At 42.8% G+C, this 18,957-nt stretch overlaps 1 protein-coding gene across 3 annotated transcripts in view; it reads left to right on the top strand.

The window, feature by feature from the left end:
- The first annotated feature begins 364 nt into the window (after positions 1 to 364).
- Positions 365 to 18,957, top strand: part of ARHGEF26 (Rho guanine nucleotide exchange factor 26) — a 127,622-nt gene continuing 109,029 nt past the window's right edge. The window contains exons 1-3 of one of the 3 annotated variants that reach the window (XM_019439998.2): positions 365 to 2,074; positions 3,440 to 3,479; positions 7,086 to 7,231. In XM_019439998.2, coding sequence (XP_019295543.1) covers positions 995 to 2,074; positions 3,440 to 3,479; positions 7,086 to 7,231 — 1,266 coding nt within the window. In that variant the 5' untranslated portion in view covers positions 365 to 994. The remainder of the gene's footprint in view (positions 2,075 to 3,439; positions 3,480 to 7,085; positions 7,232 to 18,957) is intronic. The other 2 variants (XM_053903697.1, XM_019439989.2) reach the window with 2 other exon arrangements.

Below are 18,957 nucleotides of genomic sequence, written 5' to 3'. Positions count from 1 at the left end.
AGAGGGCACTGGCTCTCAGCGTTTAGAGCCGCGCAGCCCAACTCACGCATTTCGCAAAACTCTACTCTGCGTAGGACCAGACCCCTAAACCACCCCCTCCCCCAAACCCTGCCCCAGGGCTTTCTAAATTGCAACTCCGCATGGCTCCCACGCTCTTTCTCACGCTGTGCTCCTGGCAACAGCCTAGCGCGCCCACAGCTCCCGGTCCGGAACCCTTGAGTTCGGCACCCAGCCCACGTGTGCTCAAGTGTTTTAAACAGAGACCGGAGGGGATCGAAGATACGCCAGGGCGGGAAAGCAGGATTTGCTCAGGCTGAGACAGAGGCGGGTCTAAGAGTGGCTAAAACTGGGGCGGGGCCAAGGCTGAGGGCGGGACCAAGCTTGAGGGCGGAGCCGATGGCCCCTGTCGGCTGCTGTGGTCTCCAGATCTCCCGCTGCTGTGATTCGATCTGAGACCCGGGCCACCCAAGGGGCAGTGGGCGCTCGTTGGCCCTGGGTTCTGTAAAGTCCCAAAGGTAAATCTGCCCAGGAGCCAGGCGGCTTGAGCGAGAGGGGACCAACGACGGGGCTGGGCAGCTGGATGGCGGCGGAGGGAAGCGTCGCGCGGCGAGTTTCCCAAGAAAGCTGAACTCGTAGCAAAGTTTCCTGTGCATCAGCTTGCACCCTGCGTATTGGTGGCGGGCTTTTTCCGTGCGGGTGGTCTTTGGACGCTGGAGAGACGCGGAGGTAATTGGATTATTCCGCCTGGGTACAGCCCAGATTTCTGTTCCGGAACACGCAGCGAGGTGGGCGCAGATTTTGCCCGAGAAAGGGTGGGTAATTAATTGACACGCAGTTGTATCGCGCACAGCAGTCGGGTGACTGCCAGACTCGGAGCGCGCGTGTTTGCAAGGCGTGTCTGGTTGTCCGGAGGCAAAGTTCCATGACTTCTTTCCTCTTTAGGCAAGACTAACTGGGTGCTGTTCCCTCTCGGGCTGACCTCCGAGTCTCCGCTATGGACAGCGAGAGTGATGTGGATTTTTCTAGCAACAGCTTAACCCCTTTATGGCGGAGGCGGTCAACTCCTCAGCCTCAGTTGCTGGGCCGGAGCAAGCCGAGGCCCCAGTCCTACCAGAGCCCCAGCGGATTGCTGATCACGGATTTCCCAGTGGAGGACCGAGGGACGCTCCCCGCGATGCAGACTCCTACCCAGGTACCCACCGCTTCAGAGGGCAGGACCGTCCAGGGGACCCCCCTGCTGCTTTGTACTCATCGTAGGGTGGTGACCAATGGGAGGACAGTCTCCCCGGAATACAGAGCTGTTTCTCCTCGGCTCCAACGTCCCAAGTCTCCCCAGGCTCCCAAAGCGTTTTCAGGGGGCTCCCCGAAATCCCCAGCGAATGGCACAGTGACCTCACCCATGCCTCACCCGCTGCGCCCCCAGCGGACTCCTAACTCTCCCGCTTGCTGTAGCCGGGAGGGAGACCTGACCGGATTGACCACCAGCCCACTGCTTTTGCCTGCTGCAAATGGGCTCATCCCTAATATCGACTCCCCAGGCTCTGGGTCGCAATCCGGCCAGACGACTAAGGATCCTGAGCCGGGACCCTCGAAACTCTCTCCTGCGCCCCAGAAAAGGTCTTTGGAACAAAAACTCCCCCTCCAAAGGCTGCCCTCACAGGAGAACGAGCTCCCAGAGAATCCTTCAGTGGTTTTGAGCACAAACAGCCCTGCTGCCCTCAAAGTGGGGAAGCAGCAAATCATTCCAAAGAACCTGGCCTCGGAAATTAAAATAAGTAAATCCAACAGTCAGAATGTGGAGCCCCACAGGAGACTCCTCAAGGTGCGTAGCATGGTGGAGGGCCTCGGAGCACCTCTGGGCCCCGCAGACGATGAGGGTGAGGCGGAGAACGACGTGGACAGCCCAGGGTCTCTGCGGAGAGGTTTGCGCTCCACGTCCTATCGTCGGGCGGTGGTCAGTGGCTTTGATTTTGACAGTCCTACCACTTCAAAGAAGAAGAACAGAATGTCCCAGCCTGTTCTGAAAGCAGTGATGGAAGACAAGGAGAAGTTTTCCAGTCTGGGAAGGATAAAGGTAAGGGTGAGCAGGAGTGTCACTCATTAAGCCAGGCATTCACCAAGCCAAAAGCGAAGGTGTTGGGCGTGGGGGGAGGGGCACAGAGGAAACCAGAAGTTATTGTTCTCTTTTAATTCTCTTGTTGATCAGACCTGTGCACATCTATCTCTTGGCCATTCTGTTGCAGGCAGTCACAGCCAGGTTAATGCAGCTTGGTGGGAGGAAGTAAAACTCTTACCACTGTTTTAACTTTCTAAACTCAGGCAGAGTGGCAGAATGTGGGGGACAAATGTGAAAAAGAAATACAGCAAATTAGGTACTGGCTGAGTGAGTCCTGAACACTTTTAATACAGGTAGCTGAACAGGAGGTGGAGAGCGGGTGTGGTACTCTTGACTGAATGGTCAAAATGTCTGGGGCTTGTTTAGAGGTGTCAGGGGTTGCTGATTCATCACAGCTGAGACAGGAAACTACCCATTTCTTTTGAGCATATTGATTATTTTAATTATTGAAAGTAATTCATGCTAATTACTTACTGAATTTTTTTTGGAGAAGTGATAACATAGTAAATGCCATCCAGGTAAAATGTGAGTTTTAAAATTAATTGCCAGAATCATAAAAGTTACAAATGTTTGTCATCTTTGTTGTTGCTTGTCTCTGTCGCCACTGTCAGTGGTTGTATTTTATTCCCATGTTGTGTCCATTTATTCTTGAGAGCATTTAACAAGTTGGTAGCTCAGAACTTCAGATTCAAGTGAACTCTGCTCCCTGATCGAGGCCTAGAAATTTCATAGGTTAAAATACTGCCAAATATGACATAAAGAGATAGGGAAAACTAAAGAAGGACATTTTGGAGTGTGTATGTGCTGCTTTGTCCAGAAACAAGACAGATCTCAGCAGAAATTCATTTTGGCAGCCTCAACTTTCCTTGGTTAATCAGAGAAGTGGAACCAATTTGTACAAATGTCAATATGTCATAGACAAGTAAGGCTATTTTATTTTCGACCTCATGGCCTTAGAGAAATTACATAACATTTTAGGTGGTTTTTATCCCCCACCCCCCAACTCTGCAAGTATAGCACAGCTCAGTTTAACAGTGATGGTGAATCACCAGTAGTGAAATGAGCTGCTTGCTGGTCTTTTGAGGATTCTCAAGCTGTTTTGCTGGGGTCTGTGGGATGTTGTACATTTTATTTTACCAGTTTAGTGAATTGTAGTAGTCAGATGAGTGAACTACTCAAGGGATCGTCTGCTGTATGGTTTTGGAAATCTAATGAATGTAACAACAAAAGAAGTAATTTTCTTAAAATAGCTGTATTTTCTGTTTGGCTCATTCATACATAGTTTGCTTTGCTTTTTCCTTTTTTGCTTTTCTTGTTTCTTAGAAAAAAATGCTGAAAGGACAAGGAACATTTGATGGGGAAGGTAAGCATTTGATTTTCCAGACTTTTATTGCTGTTTCAATGTGGAATATCAATTATAAGTTGAAATCCAACCGCAGTAACAAAAACACTTAACATGAGAAAAATGTCCAACTTCTTCCCAAATTATACAGTATGAATCTCTGCACTAAGCTAAATTTTCATCCAGTAATACCAGCAGTAAATGGAATTAACGGGATTCTTTGTAAGCTGATAACTTTGTCAGCCAACATCCTGGATTTTTAATTCTTATCTACCCTGGTTCCATCCCCGCCTCCCTCAAAAAATGGACAAAGAGTAAGAGCCGGCTCTAGATTTTGAGTTAAAAATCCTGAGTTTGGCACTTAAATCTTAAGTCATAGTTCCTTTGACTTAATATTCTTTTCTCCGTATTTCCAAATTTTAGTATCATTACTGACTTCCTATTTACCTATCAAGTTTCAACTTGGGGGAACTCTAACTGTCCCGGCTGATACAAACCTATTCCTAAGAATTTGTAACCCGTATAGTATTTTTGTGAAGGATCACAAAAACAAAAGCTGCTCAGCCAGGTGTTCAAACCCTAATCAGATTAGAGGACTTTGTATATACAGACGGGTCAAGTGTCAAGTAACTGGAAGAGCACAAAGCAAACAGCCCCACCTGCAGCCTTCCTGGGGTGGGAGGAACATGCTGGAGGTGAAGGTAGTTACTTTCTGTCATGCTTTGAAATGTTAAGATTTTCTCATCTTTCAAGAGTAATGAAGAAGGGTATGCCTCTCTATAAGTAAATCTACCGTAAAATCACCCAGAGATATAAAATACGTAATCTTAGGTGATTACAAAATATTTCCCTATGTAATTCTTATAAAAATCCATTCTCTTGGAGCATTTAAACATGACCAGTTCATAAAAATGTATTCGTAGCACCAATCTGAGGTGCAACGAATATATAAAATATATGATATTTTAGCTGGTTTGGGCAAATTCATCTCTCTGATTTTATAATTGAAGAAACTGGGAGCTTGGAGAGGTTTAGTGTCTTTCCCACCATCACATAGCCAGTATGAGGGCAGATAACTGGTCCTGAGTCCATTTTGCTTACTCTTGAATCACTTTATGACCATGAAGTAAACAGAGTATCTACCTAATAGGCATTTAGAGAGATGGTTTGCATCTTCTAGAAGTTGACATTGATTCTGGGACCTTTGTCTCAAAGGGTTAAAAATGTTGAGCTTTTTTTTTTTAAGTCCGAGGACAGACTTTTTATTTTTATTTTTACTTTTATTTTTTATATGTAGTTGTATGTTGTTTCCTTTTATAAGGAGCTGTCTCTGTGCACTCTTTGGTCTCTTCTCAATATGATGGCCTGGAAATTTTCACAGATACGTATGTGAGGAATACAGGATTCTTAGAGTTAATGACTAAGAAGAATGTAGCTTAGGATGAGGTGCAGTAGAGTGGTGAGAACCTGCCAGCCAGGGACCTGGGTTGTCATCGTACAGTTTCTGTTCATCAGTTGTGTGACATTGAGCAAGCATCTTAACCTCACCAAGACTCAGTGTCCTCATGGATGAAATGAGGCCAATAATACTATTGCCTTTGTTGTTGTGAGAATGAGTGAGTAATCTTATCAACAATCTACGCATGTTTTGTGCCAACCACCGGTACTTTAGAGAACACTACAGAGGTGTGGTAACGCAGTCTTTACCCTCATAATCTGTTTTACGTATGTAAAACCATCAGAGAACAGTAAAATCTTGCATCGACTCCAGTATTACTTTAGTCATGGTGCATATAGAACATGCTGTAGTTGATGAAGAGGCAGATGTCTGTTTTCTTCTGTAGGTGGGAAAGGCATTTCAAAGTCAGTAGGTCCCAAATCAAATTCATGATCTTTCCCTCTAAAGCTACATCTCCTCAGGCGTTCCCATCTCCCACTGTGCAGCTGTTGGGACCTGCAGATGTAGGAAACATCCTGGAAACATCCTTACCACCTCCCTTTCTCTGACCCCCATCTCCAGGCCATCCTCAATAGCCCATCTCCATTCTTGCATAGCATCCTAATTAGTTCTCTACGCAGCTAGTATTTTGCTCCAACAATATAATCAAATCTTTTCCTTTCCATGGATTCCCTTTGTAATCAGGATAAAATACAATCTTCGCAGTGTGGAAGAAATTCAGTTGTTTTGTACTTGGGATAAAATCCAGTTCTTTAACATCGCCTGCAAATCTCTGCTTGATTTAGACTATCTGGCTCACCTCCCTAAACCCACCTTGCACCCTTTGTCCACTAGACACCCATACTCTACACATTGACTTTTCCTTTGTTCTTCTAAGGTATTACGTTTCTTTTTGCCTCAGGGCTTTTGCATATACTTTTTCCTTTAGCTCTGAAGCTTCTCAGCTTTCAGATCTTAGATTTTTCTCAGTAACACCTGTTTGACCACCGCCCACCCCCACCCCCCACCCCACCCACAAGAGGTCACACCCTGCTGAGAATCTGTTCTTCAAGCACCCATATAGAAATCATTCAGTTTATAGGTACATATATGTGCAAGATTATTTTGTCTTCAACCCTACAGTGACTTGTCTTCTCAGACTGAAAACCAGAGTCCTTTCTATGGCATTGAGGCAAGAGCCTACATGATCTGCCCTCTCTTCATCTCCAGCCCCCATCTCTTAAGCTTCCTCCCTTCCCTCACCCTATTTCACCCATATAGGCTTCCTTGCTGGTCCTCACACGTAGAGACATACCAAACAGACTCCTGTCCCAGGACCTTTGTACTTGCTCTTCCCTCTGATGGGATGTTCTTTTGCCAGCTGTAAGATGTCTTGCTTTCTCACCTTTTTTAGATTAAATATCACTTTGGTGAGGCCTTCCTAAACCACCCTATTTAAAATCTACATACCCTCATTGTAATGTTCCCCTCCTTTCCAGGTTTTGCTTTTCTCCATGACACTTATCAGCATCTGACGTACCATAAAAATTACTTGTTTATTTATTATCACTCTTTGCTCACTCCGATGTCCGCTCTATGAAGATTGAGATTTTTATCTTTTTTGTTCATTGTATCCCTAGCAGTTGTTGGCATCCAGGAGGCATTTTATAAATATCCGTTGAATGAATAAATGAGTGAGTGACTTGGAATATTTTTCTCTTCCTATTTTTAGCTTATGAGGGCACAAGAAGTTTCTTTTATTTTCCATTTACTCTCAGCCCTTGGCACATTGTAGCTATACAATAAATGTGGGTTAAATAGGTAAATGAATGGTGGTGGGCTTTGAAAGAAAGGTAGGGTATGAATTCAGTTTAACCTAAAGAAAAACAGTGATGTAATAGGCATGGCTATCCTCTGTGGGTGGTAGACAGAAACATGGAAACTTTGCTTCCATTGGTATTTCATGTATGGATCCCTCCCATTCCCCTATAGGTGAACTGGGGACAGAGCTGTGTGAGTGAGAAAATCACTTTTTGGTGATCACTTTTCTTCAGTGATGAAATCCATTTGTTTCCTTGTTGTTCATTAAAATGGAGCCCAAACCTTGTATAAATATGGATGTTGGTTTAGAAAAACTAGCATAAAGACGGGGGCAATTAGTGACCTGTAGGGTTTGTATTTCTTAACAGAAAATGCTGTCCTGTATCAGAACTACAAAGAAAAGGCTCTTGACATTGACTCTGATGAAGAGTCGGAGCCCAAAGAACAGAAGTCAGATGAAAAAATTGTGATTCACCACAAGCCACTGAGATCCACATGGAGCCAGCTTTCTGCGGTGAGTGTTTACCTTTTTCTTTCCGATCTGTGGGCATGAAAAAACCAAGCTGTGGAAATTAGGTCTGGATGTGGTTTTAACTTTTTCTGCCAATGATCTTGTAACCCAGAAGAGAAAGACTCCTCTTCTTTTTAGATTGTGAAATGGGTCTTGAAAGTCTTCAGGCACTGGTGAGAACATGGACTTTAACACTTCTGATTGGGAAAATCAGGTTTTGATAAAATAAGGTGACTTGACACTAACATACTATGCTCTGGAAGCTTTTCCTGCTCAGTATCTTTTCTTGTTTTTAATTTTTTAAATTTTTATTTATTTTTTATTTTTTATGTAGTATGTATGTAGAGGTAACTTAATCTATCCTGAACTTTATCGTAATTATGGCTATATATACAGTAACGTGTATGTGTATCTATGCACAATAGGGAGTTTATGACAGTTTTTCCTTGGAAATTTCATTTGATATAGACACAATTATATGTTCTTGCAGTTGATTAATGAATGGCATTCTGTTCCATATCCCTCTGTGCATCTTTTGTGTGAGCCTGTCTGATACTTATTTTGTGTCGATGAGTAATTTCTCCTCTCTGCATCAAACATCTTTTGTTTATAGCCATAATTTCTCTTCCTCCTGGTTTAACAAATGTCACAGTGTGCAGCTTAGTTTACTTGATAGGAGTTTGGGCACAGCATCTGTGGGCATCTGATGCATTACCAAGTAGAAAGGAATTCCCATGGCTGGCTTGGGTGGTGGGAGCATTGCATCAAAAAACAAGCCAGTACACCTCTGTGAGTCCCTTAGGCAATGTGGGAGCAGAAGCGATTCCCTCTTAATCTGAAATGAGCATTGTTCAGCGTCAAGAATATCGTATATTTAGGGATTGCACCAGTATAAGAAAAGGAGTTGTCTATGTTGGAGCTCATAAACAGGGATATGGGAATGGATGTATGGTGATGACGAGGATGACTTCTGGTCTGGTCTTTCTCCTCTCTTCTACTCCCTGTTGGAATTCAGAATTCTAGAAAACTAGCCCTTTCCCCCTGTCTCCCTCCCAGCCCCTAATTCTGTTCTAAGGAGAATTTATTCATTTCCAGTGCCTCCAAGCTGTGGCTCCCTTAGTATTATTCCACAGATTAAAATGTCCTGAATTAAAATTAAATTAAAATTCCCTCAGATTAAAAGGGCAGGTGGTGTTACAACTGATGCTGGTGAGTGTGGAGGATGAGGTCTGGTGGGGACTGTGGTGAACAGGCCTGATGGAACCTGAGCAGCGGCCACTTAGGTCAGACGCCAGCCCTGTTTGCCAGATCTTCTGACATTTAGAAAAGAGAAAGCTGAAATCCGGATTTTTTTTTTTTTTATGATTATTATCCTAATTCAATTTTAGAAATTTTAGAAAAATGATGTGTGAGGCCAACAAAGGATTTATGGGCCAGTCTTGTCTCCTGTGCTAACAGCTTTGGAACTTTTGTGATGTTTCTGTGATTTTTGCATGTGGTCAGGTGGTCACACCCATCCACAGAACCAGCGTGTTGGCAGCCTTACACCCTAGTCTAATGGTCTCGTGATAGTAAATCCCTGAGCACATATGTGGAGAAACTGGTGACAGGCCCTTAGAGGCCATGCTAACTCTAAATGGCTGTCATTCCACTGTTGGTGTGGGCCATTTGGTCGAGGATCCTCAAAAAGAAAGCTGTGGATTTTTTGAGTTCTTCCTCTGTGGTGGCGGCAGCTGCATTTGTTAGCACGGGCCTAAATCTTGCTGTTCTTCTCTGCACGCTAAACAGAAATGTGTGTTTCTGTGTCACTCACACTCTGATCCAAACTAGCTTTAGTGCTGAAGAGCAAGCTGCTGTACTTCCACCCCCTGAAATTTGGCTTTCATCTAGATTAACGAATGCATATTAAAATAATACTCCAGGACCTACTCCGTACAGCTTCAAATATGGGCCAAAGATAAATCGATGTGCCTTTTGTTAACAAGACTGCTGTCAAAAGACTCTCTGGTGATAAAATGTAAAGCTATAAAGTGGCTTCTAACTTTGGTGTGTGTTATCTTGGATTTCGGTGTTTCCAGGAGGCTTGTGTATATTTATTGTGTTGCTTGGCAATCACATTTAATCAAAGCAGCATTGGACTTCGCCTCTTCCCATTCTTAGGCACGAGATTGCATTTCCTTTATGCTTTTTGTGTCTCCTTTTCACATTTAAAACATTTTACTTTAGTTCTCTACCATAAAGTACTTGAAACATGCGGAAAAACTTAAAAATAAGTATGTGTAATAGATTTCTGGGTACCTGCCACCCACATTGAACAAATGTTACCATTTTAACATCCAGATCTCTGTTTCTTAAGGCAGATCCAGTTAACCACCCTCATCTCCAGCACTTTGCTCCTTTCTGCCTTCCCAGAATAAGTACTGCCCTGAAGTTCTCTTCTGTCCTTCCCACGTGGGTTTTCTGTCCACTAAAGAGATGCAAGCAAGCAGCTCTGGCTTTTAGGAAAGTAGATATTTCAGCGGCAGAAAGTGGTCATTACTGTTTTAAAAAGCCTAGCAGTTGGTATGTCCAAGTTGCGATTAGGAGCCTAAAGAGAGGAAGCTTTGTGAGTTATGACCAATGTCAGGATGTTTCCATAAGGGATCAGCACCTCCATTTCTCCATTTGACCTCCTGCCCTAATCCTTCCTTGTAGAGGGGCTACAGTGTTTACAGTGGGTTTCAGAAAACATCTGCTCTTTCCATGCTTTCCTTTAATGTGCCAAATTAGTAGGGTAACCTGCATCTAATCTTGCAGGTATCACTTTATTTACAAAAATTTTGTTTTAATGTTTATTATTTTTGAGCGAGAGAGAGAGCAAGGGAGGTGTAGAGAGAAAGGAGACACAGAATCCAAAGCAGGCTCCGAGCTCTGAACTGTCAGCACAGAGCCTGATGCAGGGCTCCAACTCATGGACCATGAGATCATGACCTGAGCCAAAGTCAGATGCATAACTGACAGAGCCACCCAGGTGCCCCTTGCATATATCACTTTAACACAAAACTCTTCTTTGAGTAAGGCCTTGATTCTAGAGAGTAGGTCAAGGGGTTTTCTGGCAAATGGTTAAGTCTCAGTTTGGCATCTATTGACTTTCTACTTGGGAGGGGTGTGTGTGAGCACACATGTGCATTGGCTGTTGTTGGTTGTTCTATTTTCTAAAAATCTCTTTGTTGCAAACACCTGCATGCCTCCTGGGATGATGAAACCTTTCTTAGCAGTTGGCCATAAGAAGCATTCAGTATGCAAAAGGCTCTTTAGAAGTGCAGTAGTTTGCAGTAATTTATGGTTGTTACACAGCTCTTTAAGCCTTCAGTCCATAGTGTAGTGTCTTAGTGTGCTTGCTTATGTGTCTCCTTTGGTTCTACTGGACAATCACACAGGTGACAAGTGTCCCCGTTTACATTGCTGGGGACAGGTTTAACTGTAGGGTTGTGATTATCTAGCAGTGAGGGAGAATTAGAACTGTGTAAGAGACATTTAATTGGGCCTCAGTGGGATAGAGAGTCTAGCTGCCACGGACTTCTCCAGTCGGGTTAAGGTGAATTGATGGTGATGAACTCAGCATTGGTGGCTGTGCCAGCAGGTTCTCCATGTAGAGGTGGCCGTTGTCCTGTGGTCAGGAATACAACCTGGGCTCCTTAATTTCATAAGATGGCGACAGGCTTGCTCTTCATTCAATTGTTTGTTAAAGTGGGCAGACCTCTCCAAGTAGGTACAAAGTAGGTAGAGATAGAATGTCTGCATTCCAGGGAATATAACTCTGTGCTGCTCTTCAGGCCTTCGAGAACCCTAATACATGAGATATAATTTTCAGTTATTACGGTTCCCAGTTTTGAAGTGCAAAGGGTTTGAGGTTTTGAGCCAGGGAAGCCATTTTTAACCTCTAGGGATCTGTGCCCAGAGACCAGGAACCTGCCCCACACAGGTATGTTGCTTGTGACTCACCTAAAATGGCAGCATGAGGACTAAGCCAACAGTTCTTGGATCCCTAGGAAAAGCTTGAGGTCTGAAGAGAAATATTGATGATATTATTAGTCTGGGATGGAACACTGAGTGCTTGTTACAGTTAGTGCCGGGTGTGTAGCCAGCTGAGTCCTGGACGCAACGCGAGCTTCAGGATTTCCCTAAAGTTCATCCTTTACTGGGATCCTGGAAGCATTTACACTATTACCAAAAGCAAAAGATAGATGTTGACTGGAGCCTTTTCGTTTTTTATCACAACCACCCCTCCCTTCCCTGAGATCACACACTGTGCATGTACTAAAAAATGATGGTTGTGAAACCAGTGTTTGCTTTGTCAAGATCAGCGACAGCACCAAAGCCACCCTCGCCAGCCATGCCCTGACCCCATTTATTTGCCATGGGGTGTGTTTGTGTAATTTCCATCACCTTGACATGCCAGGTACCTTTGAAAAGGGCGTTCAGACTCCGCAGGCAAAAACAAGCACTCAGGCAGACTTTCTGCTGGAATTCAACACCTAATATAGTCATCCTCTTCTGCACTCTTCATTTGCACTTGCTGACATGGGGCTTTATCAGTAATCTTGAATCATTTTGAGTATCTCTTTAGGTTGTTCAGAAATGCTAAACGCTAGCGAGGAACTGATTTTTCTGTTTTCATCAGAGTGTTCAGCTGTGCGTAGTGTGGCCAACGGCATAATGGGAGATCTGATGTCAGGACTTCAGTCTCTGAGCCCTGGCTCTGCTCTTAAGATGCACAGAGTTTGCCACTGGACGGCTTTTGCGAACTGCCAAACGAGAAAGGACGATTTGAAAAATGGTGACTTTGACATACGTGTAATTTCATTCAGTTGAATATATAACAGACACTTTGGAGACTTAGCAGTTTTATCTGATGGGACTTATTCTTTTAGAATTTATATTGTGTTCATGGTGAGAGACATACTGTTTTCTACTAAAAACCAGAGCTCCACAGATGTGATAAACCTGAATATCATCCTGTTTGCAGAAATACTTAATGCATGGAGAGGTCATAGAAAATTGCATTCTTTTTCCTTACATTTTCACACGTGTCTGAATTAATTTTCAGTTCAGTGACTTGCATAAAATAATCTTCAGTCATATAATTTTCTATTTACCTTTTGCAACATAGCAGTCTCATAAAATTATTTTTTACCTAAGATGGGGATTTGTGCCTTTTACCATACCTATCTTTTGTTTTTTAAAAAATAGAAAAAAACATGCTCATTTTTCACGTCTGGCTTGCTTTTAGTGCTCATAGTGGAAACAGTCTGGGCTTTAGATATCTACTTGTCCACGCTTTTAAGTTGGCAGTAGGTCTCCTGAAATGTTTGTATCTTTATACAGAAATACAGAATATTTGTATCTTTATACAGAAATAGAGGTCCATGTGCCTGGACCTGAGACCCAAGCAGAGATCCTGTTCTAGCTGAGGAACCTGGAGCTGGGGGCCTGCTTAGCTGAGCCAGGGACTAGGCTCTATATGCTCCTGCCATATTAGTACAGTTAGATTATGGGGTTCTCTTAACATTTTTAAAAGTTAATTTTGACTTACGTAAGCAACACATAATACATTCTCCATGTAAAAAAAGAATTTGAAGAATTCTTTAGTCTTCAGGTAAGACTAAAATCTCTTTTGTCATATCTGCAATCCCAATCTCTTTCCCCTTCTCTATTGGTAGTGCTATTCTTTAAAAAAAAATTTTTTTTAAATGTTTATTTATTTTTGAGAGAGAGAAAGAGCGCAAGCTGGGGAGGGACAGAGAGGGAGACCCAGAATCTGAAGCAGGCTCCAGGCGTTGAGCTGGCAGCACAGAGCCCGATGCGGGGCCGGAACCCACGAGCTGTGAGATCATGACTTGAGCTGAGGTCTGATGCTTAAATGACAGCCACCGAGGCGTCCCTAGGCAGTTTTGTTCTTAATTTGGTAACATTCTTCTCAAAATCCACACATACATATTTAAGGGAAATATAAAGATCACATGTGTTTACTTAAATATATACTGTACAGTGTTCACAATTTTGCTTTTTTTCTGAGTGATGTATCATAATCATTTCATGTCTATACATGATGATCTTCACTGTTCTTTCTAGCTGCTGTGTTATTGTATAGGATGGATATCTGTTTTGCCGCCTTTCCTTTTGGGTAGTTATACGTGCATTGAGAATATAATAAAAACTTAGAGGCATGGGTCTTTAAAAATGCACACACAAATTTACATGTAAATATTTTTTAAAATTTATTTTATTTTATTTTTGAGAGACAGAGTGCGAGCTGGGGAGTGGCAGAGAGAGAGGGAGACAGAATCTGAAGCAGGCTCCAGGCTCTGAGCTGTCAGTTCAGGGCCTGACGCAGGTCTTGAACTCACAGACTGTGAGATCATGACCTGAGCTGAAGTCGGACGCCCAACCGACTGAGCCACCCAGGCACCCCTGTAAATATTTGTTTATAATTTTGTTTCTTTTCTTTTTTTTTAATTTCAGTTTGAGGATTTTTTTTCTTGTTTAATCTCTAAATACTGGAAACACCTTACTTGAGCTCTCTATATATTGAGTAGCTTCCATGTTGTTCATATCACCTTTAGAAGTTTTCCTTTTTCTGAATTATAGCAGAGTTGGAACTTGAGCTGTATAACTCTTTCTGAAGAATATATATAGATATATAAACTGCTCCAGCTGAAGCTGATTAATGAAAGGGCAATTGAGTAGTAGATATGCCAGTGTTTATGTTCTTGATTCTCCTGAGAGAACAATGGGATGTGAATTGTGGGTGTGTATGCACCACGCCCCTAGGGAGGCAGAACACAAGAGACAGGTGCTCCAAGAAAGTGGGAATTGATGAGCACAGGGATATTAAATTTTGGTCAGCATAACTACAAAAAGGCATTTCAAGCAGAAACCTAGACTTGGGACCCAATACAAAGAAGGTCTTATTATTTCATTGAGCAGAAAACCAATGAGAGAGATTGATGAATGATTCCTTCATTCATCTGGTCTTTATGGAGAGCCTGCTGTATTCTAGGCCCCGTGCTAGACCTCAGAGATAGAGCAAAACAGATTCCGCCTTGCTTTCATGTCCTTGCAGACACTTTTCATGGTGAGACAAATATCAAATAATCCCACAAATAAATGACAGAATTACAACTGTATTAATGCCATGAAGGACGGGTTTGTGGTGCTCTGAGATCCTATGGGGGAGGGCACTTGTCTGGGCAAGGTGCTGTCAACCGATAGGTGGTGGGAGAGGAAGGGACAGGAGCCTGCCATCAATGGTGTGTCCACATAGGTGTCTGGGTGAAGTTGGTGGTGGGGGACAGGCACAGGATTGAGGAATCTCAGGCAGAGAAATCATCCTGTACGTGGACCCTTTGGGGTGATAGTGGGTCAGAGGAGTTAAAACTGGTGCAACTGGAGCTTCTTGCTCTGCTTTGTGGGCTCTTCCTCACTCTTCCCATCTCTAAATGTTGGAGGCTCCTGAGGCTCCATCTTTGGGCCTCTTATGTGCACTCATTTGGTGATCTCATCTGATCTTGTGGATTTAAATACATCACATGCTCTGATGACTTCTAGTGTCTATTTCTAGACTGGACCTTTTGCTGAATTTTCAGAGAAGGATATCCAGCTTCATTTCTGGCATCTAATTGGCTTCTCAAAGTTAACCTGTCCAAAAGTTCACTTCTGATTACTCTCTTTTATTTTTATTTTCTCAGCAAATAGCAATTCCATCTTTCTATTTGCCAACATCCAAAGCCTTGGTGTCATTCCTCAGTCTTCTGTTTCTCCCATAACCTTCTTCAAATTTGTTGCAAAGCCTGTTGCCTTTACCTTCAGAATAGAGCTACTCTGCTGTTCTGCCCTGTCCGGCATAGAAATGGATTATCCCCACTGCTTTTCAGCTCAACTCCTGCATCTACTGGGGCCTCTTTTCATCTCTCCTCCATGTAGGAGCATATAATTATATTGTTTGTTTGTGATCCTGTTAAAATATGCCAAGATGCTTTTTGTTCTGAACCCTAAAGTGTTCTCACCTCCACTTAGAGTAAAGGCCAAGTCTTACAGTAGCCATTGAAGCTGTATAATCTGTCCTGGTTACCTTTCTGGACTTACCTCCGCCATCTTGCTCATTGCTCAGTCTCACTGATGGTCCTTGAATACAAGGTGTACTCTGCGCCAGGGCCTTTGCATTTGTGGTCTGCCCAGCTGCTAGTAACTCTTCTTTTTTTAAAAAAAAAAAATTTTTTTTTTTTAACGTTTATTTACTTTTGAGACAGAGACAGAGCATGAACAGGGGAGGGGCAGAGAGAGAGGGAGACACAGAATCCAAAGTGGGCTCCAGGCTCTGAGCTGTCAGCACAGAGGCCGACACGGGGCTTGAACTCACGGACCATGAGATCATGACCTGAGCCGAAGTCGGACGGTTAACCGACTGAGCCACCCAGGTGCCCCTAGTAACTATTCTTCCACAGAGCCACATGGCTTTCTCCCTTACCTTCTCCTTTACACTTTCTTAACATTTCTTATCCTCTCTATGACACTTACCTCTCTAACATACTGTGTCATTTACTTTTTTGGTTAATTGCCCATCTACTCTGCTGGAATAAAAGGTACATGAAGGCAGAGGCTTTTGTCCGTTTTGTTTCTTGGTCTATTCCTAGCCCATGAAATGGTGCCTGACTTACAGAAGACTTGCAGTAACTACTGAATGAATTTATGAATGAATGTATAAATGAATGAATAAATTCAGAAAAATAATCCTAGAAGTGAAAATAGTAGAAAGTTATGCATCAGTGAAAACAACAAGGAAGTTTCCTATTTAGGGACCACTTGGAGGCTGTATTTAATTTTTATTAAAAAAAATTATTGATGGTTGTTTGGCTGCATCCTGGATCTAATACATGTCTTTGATACATTGGGGAAAATTGACATCTTCACAGTTTAGAACTGTGTTAGCCCGTGGTAGGTGTTTGCATGCTATGAAATCAAATTCAGTTGCAACCTAATTTTTCACTTGGTATTTCTTTTGCACATAGGGTGCATGCAAGAACAATAGCATTCTGTAGAAACATAGTACAATTAGGTAAAAGGAGGGAAGCCTCAGGTACTTTGAGGAGTTCTGAATACTGAGCCTTGGATTGTGGAAATCATCTGTCAGATTCTTGCATTTACTGTCTCGATTTTAAGATGTGCCCTCTGGTGTCTCCTCCTTTAGTCTGATGATGGGACTGTTGCCTCAAGGCCACATCCACAGAATGATTTGTCTTCATGATGATGGAAGAAGTCATCACTATAAAAATTACTATTGAATCTTTAGATATGGAACTTGTGCTTAAAAATGTGTTTTTTCAAAATTTGATTTATCCAGAGTACTGATAGTCTGGATTTTCTACTTTAGTCTGTACTCTTATTAGGTCTTAGCATTATTATGGCACTCTATCTGAATATCTTCAATTGAAGCTATAAAAGATTATAAAGCCAATGGACAGCTTCTACAGAAGTAGTGTTGTCAGTGAAAGGAAATTGAAGATTATTTTCCTTTTTGGCGTGGGAGAGAAACACTGCCACCCATCCAACTGCAATAACACAAAAATGGAGTGGTTCCCATTTTGAAGTGGCAGGAAACTCTGTTTCTGGTAGTGATAGGCAGAGGAGTGTGATTGTTGTTTGTTCAACTGAGCAACAGGGAGCCCTTCTAGCCACATGGGTTCAAGGTCTCAGTGTGAGCAGGCAGTGCAGTGACTGACCTGCCGGAGAGCTGTAGCTCTGGGACCTGCCATTGGACAATTAGGATATTAATTTGTTTACATGCAGTTAAATTATTGACCAAATATTTGCAGAGGACTTACTGTGCACTGAGGATTGTCCTAAGTCATTTCATTACAGTTTATATAGTCCTTAGGACAATACCATGAGGGCAGTGCTGTTTCTCTACTTTGTTTCAAGGTGACTGAGACTGTGAGATGTTAAATATGGTTAGTCTCCTACTGTTTTTGTTAGGGTCTTGTTATTACCTAGAACAGAGCCTCTCAGGTGCCCCGTTATCATGGATACAGGTACGTAGGGCTCTGGAAGAGCAGGAACTATATTTACTTACCTCTGGTATTTGGCCGATCATGTGACTCAGCAACTATCTTCCTGTTGGCTCACTTCTTGTCATGAACTTATTGTCCCATTTTACTGTGTCTGTGTTTTCTCCCAAGAGTTCCTGCATACTCAGTGTCAGAGTTCTGGTAACTTAGACTTGAGGTCACCTGGGATGGGCCTCCCCCACCTCATGTTATCCTTTCAGCTTCCATATATAACTACCCAGTTCAGTTTCTTGAGAGGATCATATCGGATCATATTAGCTCAGCACTTCCCCCCACTTAAGAGGCCACCTAAACATTTATTGTTGTTTGGCTCAAGGTGCCTAATTAGGTATTTTCCAGTCAGCTTTGGCCTCCATGATGCATTATGGTGGTCAATGTGGCCACCTTGGGTCATTTATTTTGTGGAGGTTGTGAGTAGAACAGCTTTTCCTGTAGGGGTCTGTGAGACCGACATGTTGTTGAGCGACATGACTCACGTATCTAGCGTAAATTTACACATGGTGGAATTGATGCTGCAAACATGCTGCCTATCAGAGGTGGAGCATAACGAGAAATACATTTTACCTTGTAATCGTGTGTGTGTGTATGTGTGTGTTTGTGTGTACATGTCAAAAGTTAGAAGTTACCCTCAGTACTTGCATTACACAATGGTGTTTTCTGTCCTTTCTGTTTTATTACATTTAAATAGATGTTGACCAGAAATCCATGAACTTGATTGTGTCAATCACCTGTAGTTTGGAAAGCACTGGTGTCTGATTCCAAAATCCATTGATATTAACACTGCATTGTAGTGAATGGAACAAACAAAGCAAGCCTAGATCCCAGTACCTGCACTGTAGGAACTTAGAAGCTGGTTCAGAAGACAATAGAAATGAAATATCTAAATGATGTTTCTGAAAGAATGTAGGACACGATGCCAAAATGAATGACCCAGATAGATACTATAGAGAGCCATAAAGGTCAGGGAAGTTTTCTCTAGAGAATATGACTACAACTAGGTGGGCAGAAGAGTAGGAAATAAAAGCAGTAGAAGTATGAAATATGGCTTGAATGGCGTTTGACATATAGGTAAAGGAAGAACAACAGTGGTAGTTCTGTGCCTGTGTCTCAGATCTCCTCCATACCATGAGACAATCCCTGTCTGATGAAAACATTGCATGCTTTTTGTACACCTAAGGTAAAATATCAGTTAGTTCACTTTCTTACCCAGTATTCCAGAACAGGTTTTGCTCAAGTTAGATTTTTATTGCAAGTCTGGGAAATTAACTTTATCGTCAGTGTTGTTTTAAGTAACTTACTGTTTTGGAGTTGATCGTTCCGCTCCATCTGCCACTTGACAAAAACAACAGACAAAAGTGAAAGAGCCACTGAAATGTTCACACCACCTTCACAAACGGGAGTTTTCCTGCCCTGCAAGAGGAGCTCACCTCAGCCCTGTTCTGCCTTCGTCAGCCCGTGTTGACTCGCGCCTTCACTATGAGTCAGAGGTGCTCATGCTCAGTTACCTACTTCGAGTCCAATCACCACTGTCACACCTGCACCCCTGCCTGTCCTCACTCACTTTCATCACTGCCTCAGAAGCCACTGCGTGGTTTGGGCTTGATTGAAATCTTGCTTTCTTGT

Source organism: Panthera pardus, unplaced genomic scaffold (assembly GCF_024362965.1).
Source record: "Panthera pardus isolate Hobbes unplaced genomic scaffold, ASM2436296v1 HiC_scaffold_16, whole genome shotgun sequence".
NCBI classification, from domain to species: Eukaryota; Metazoa; Chordata; class Mammalia; order Carnivora; family Felidae; genus Panthera; species Panthera pardus.
This window is presented reverse-complemented; position numbering and strand designations above follow the sequence as displayed.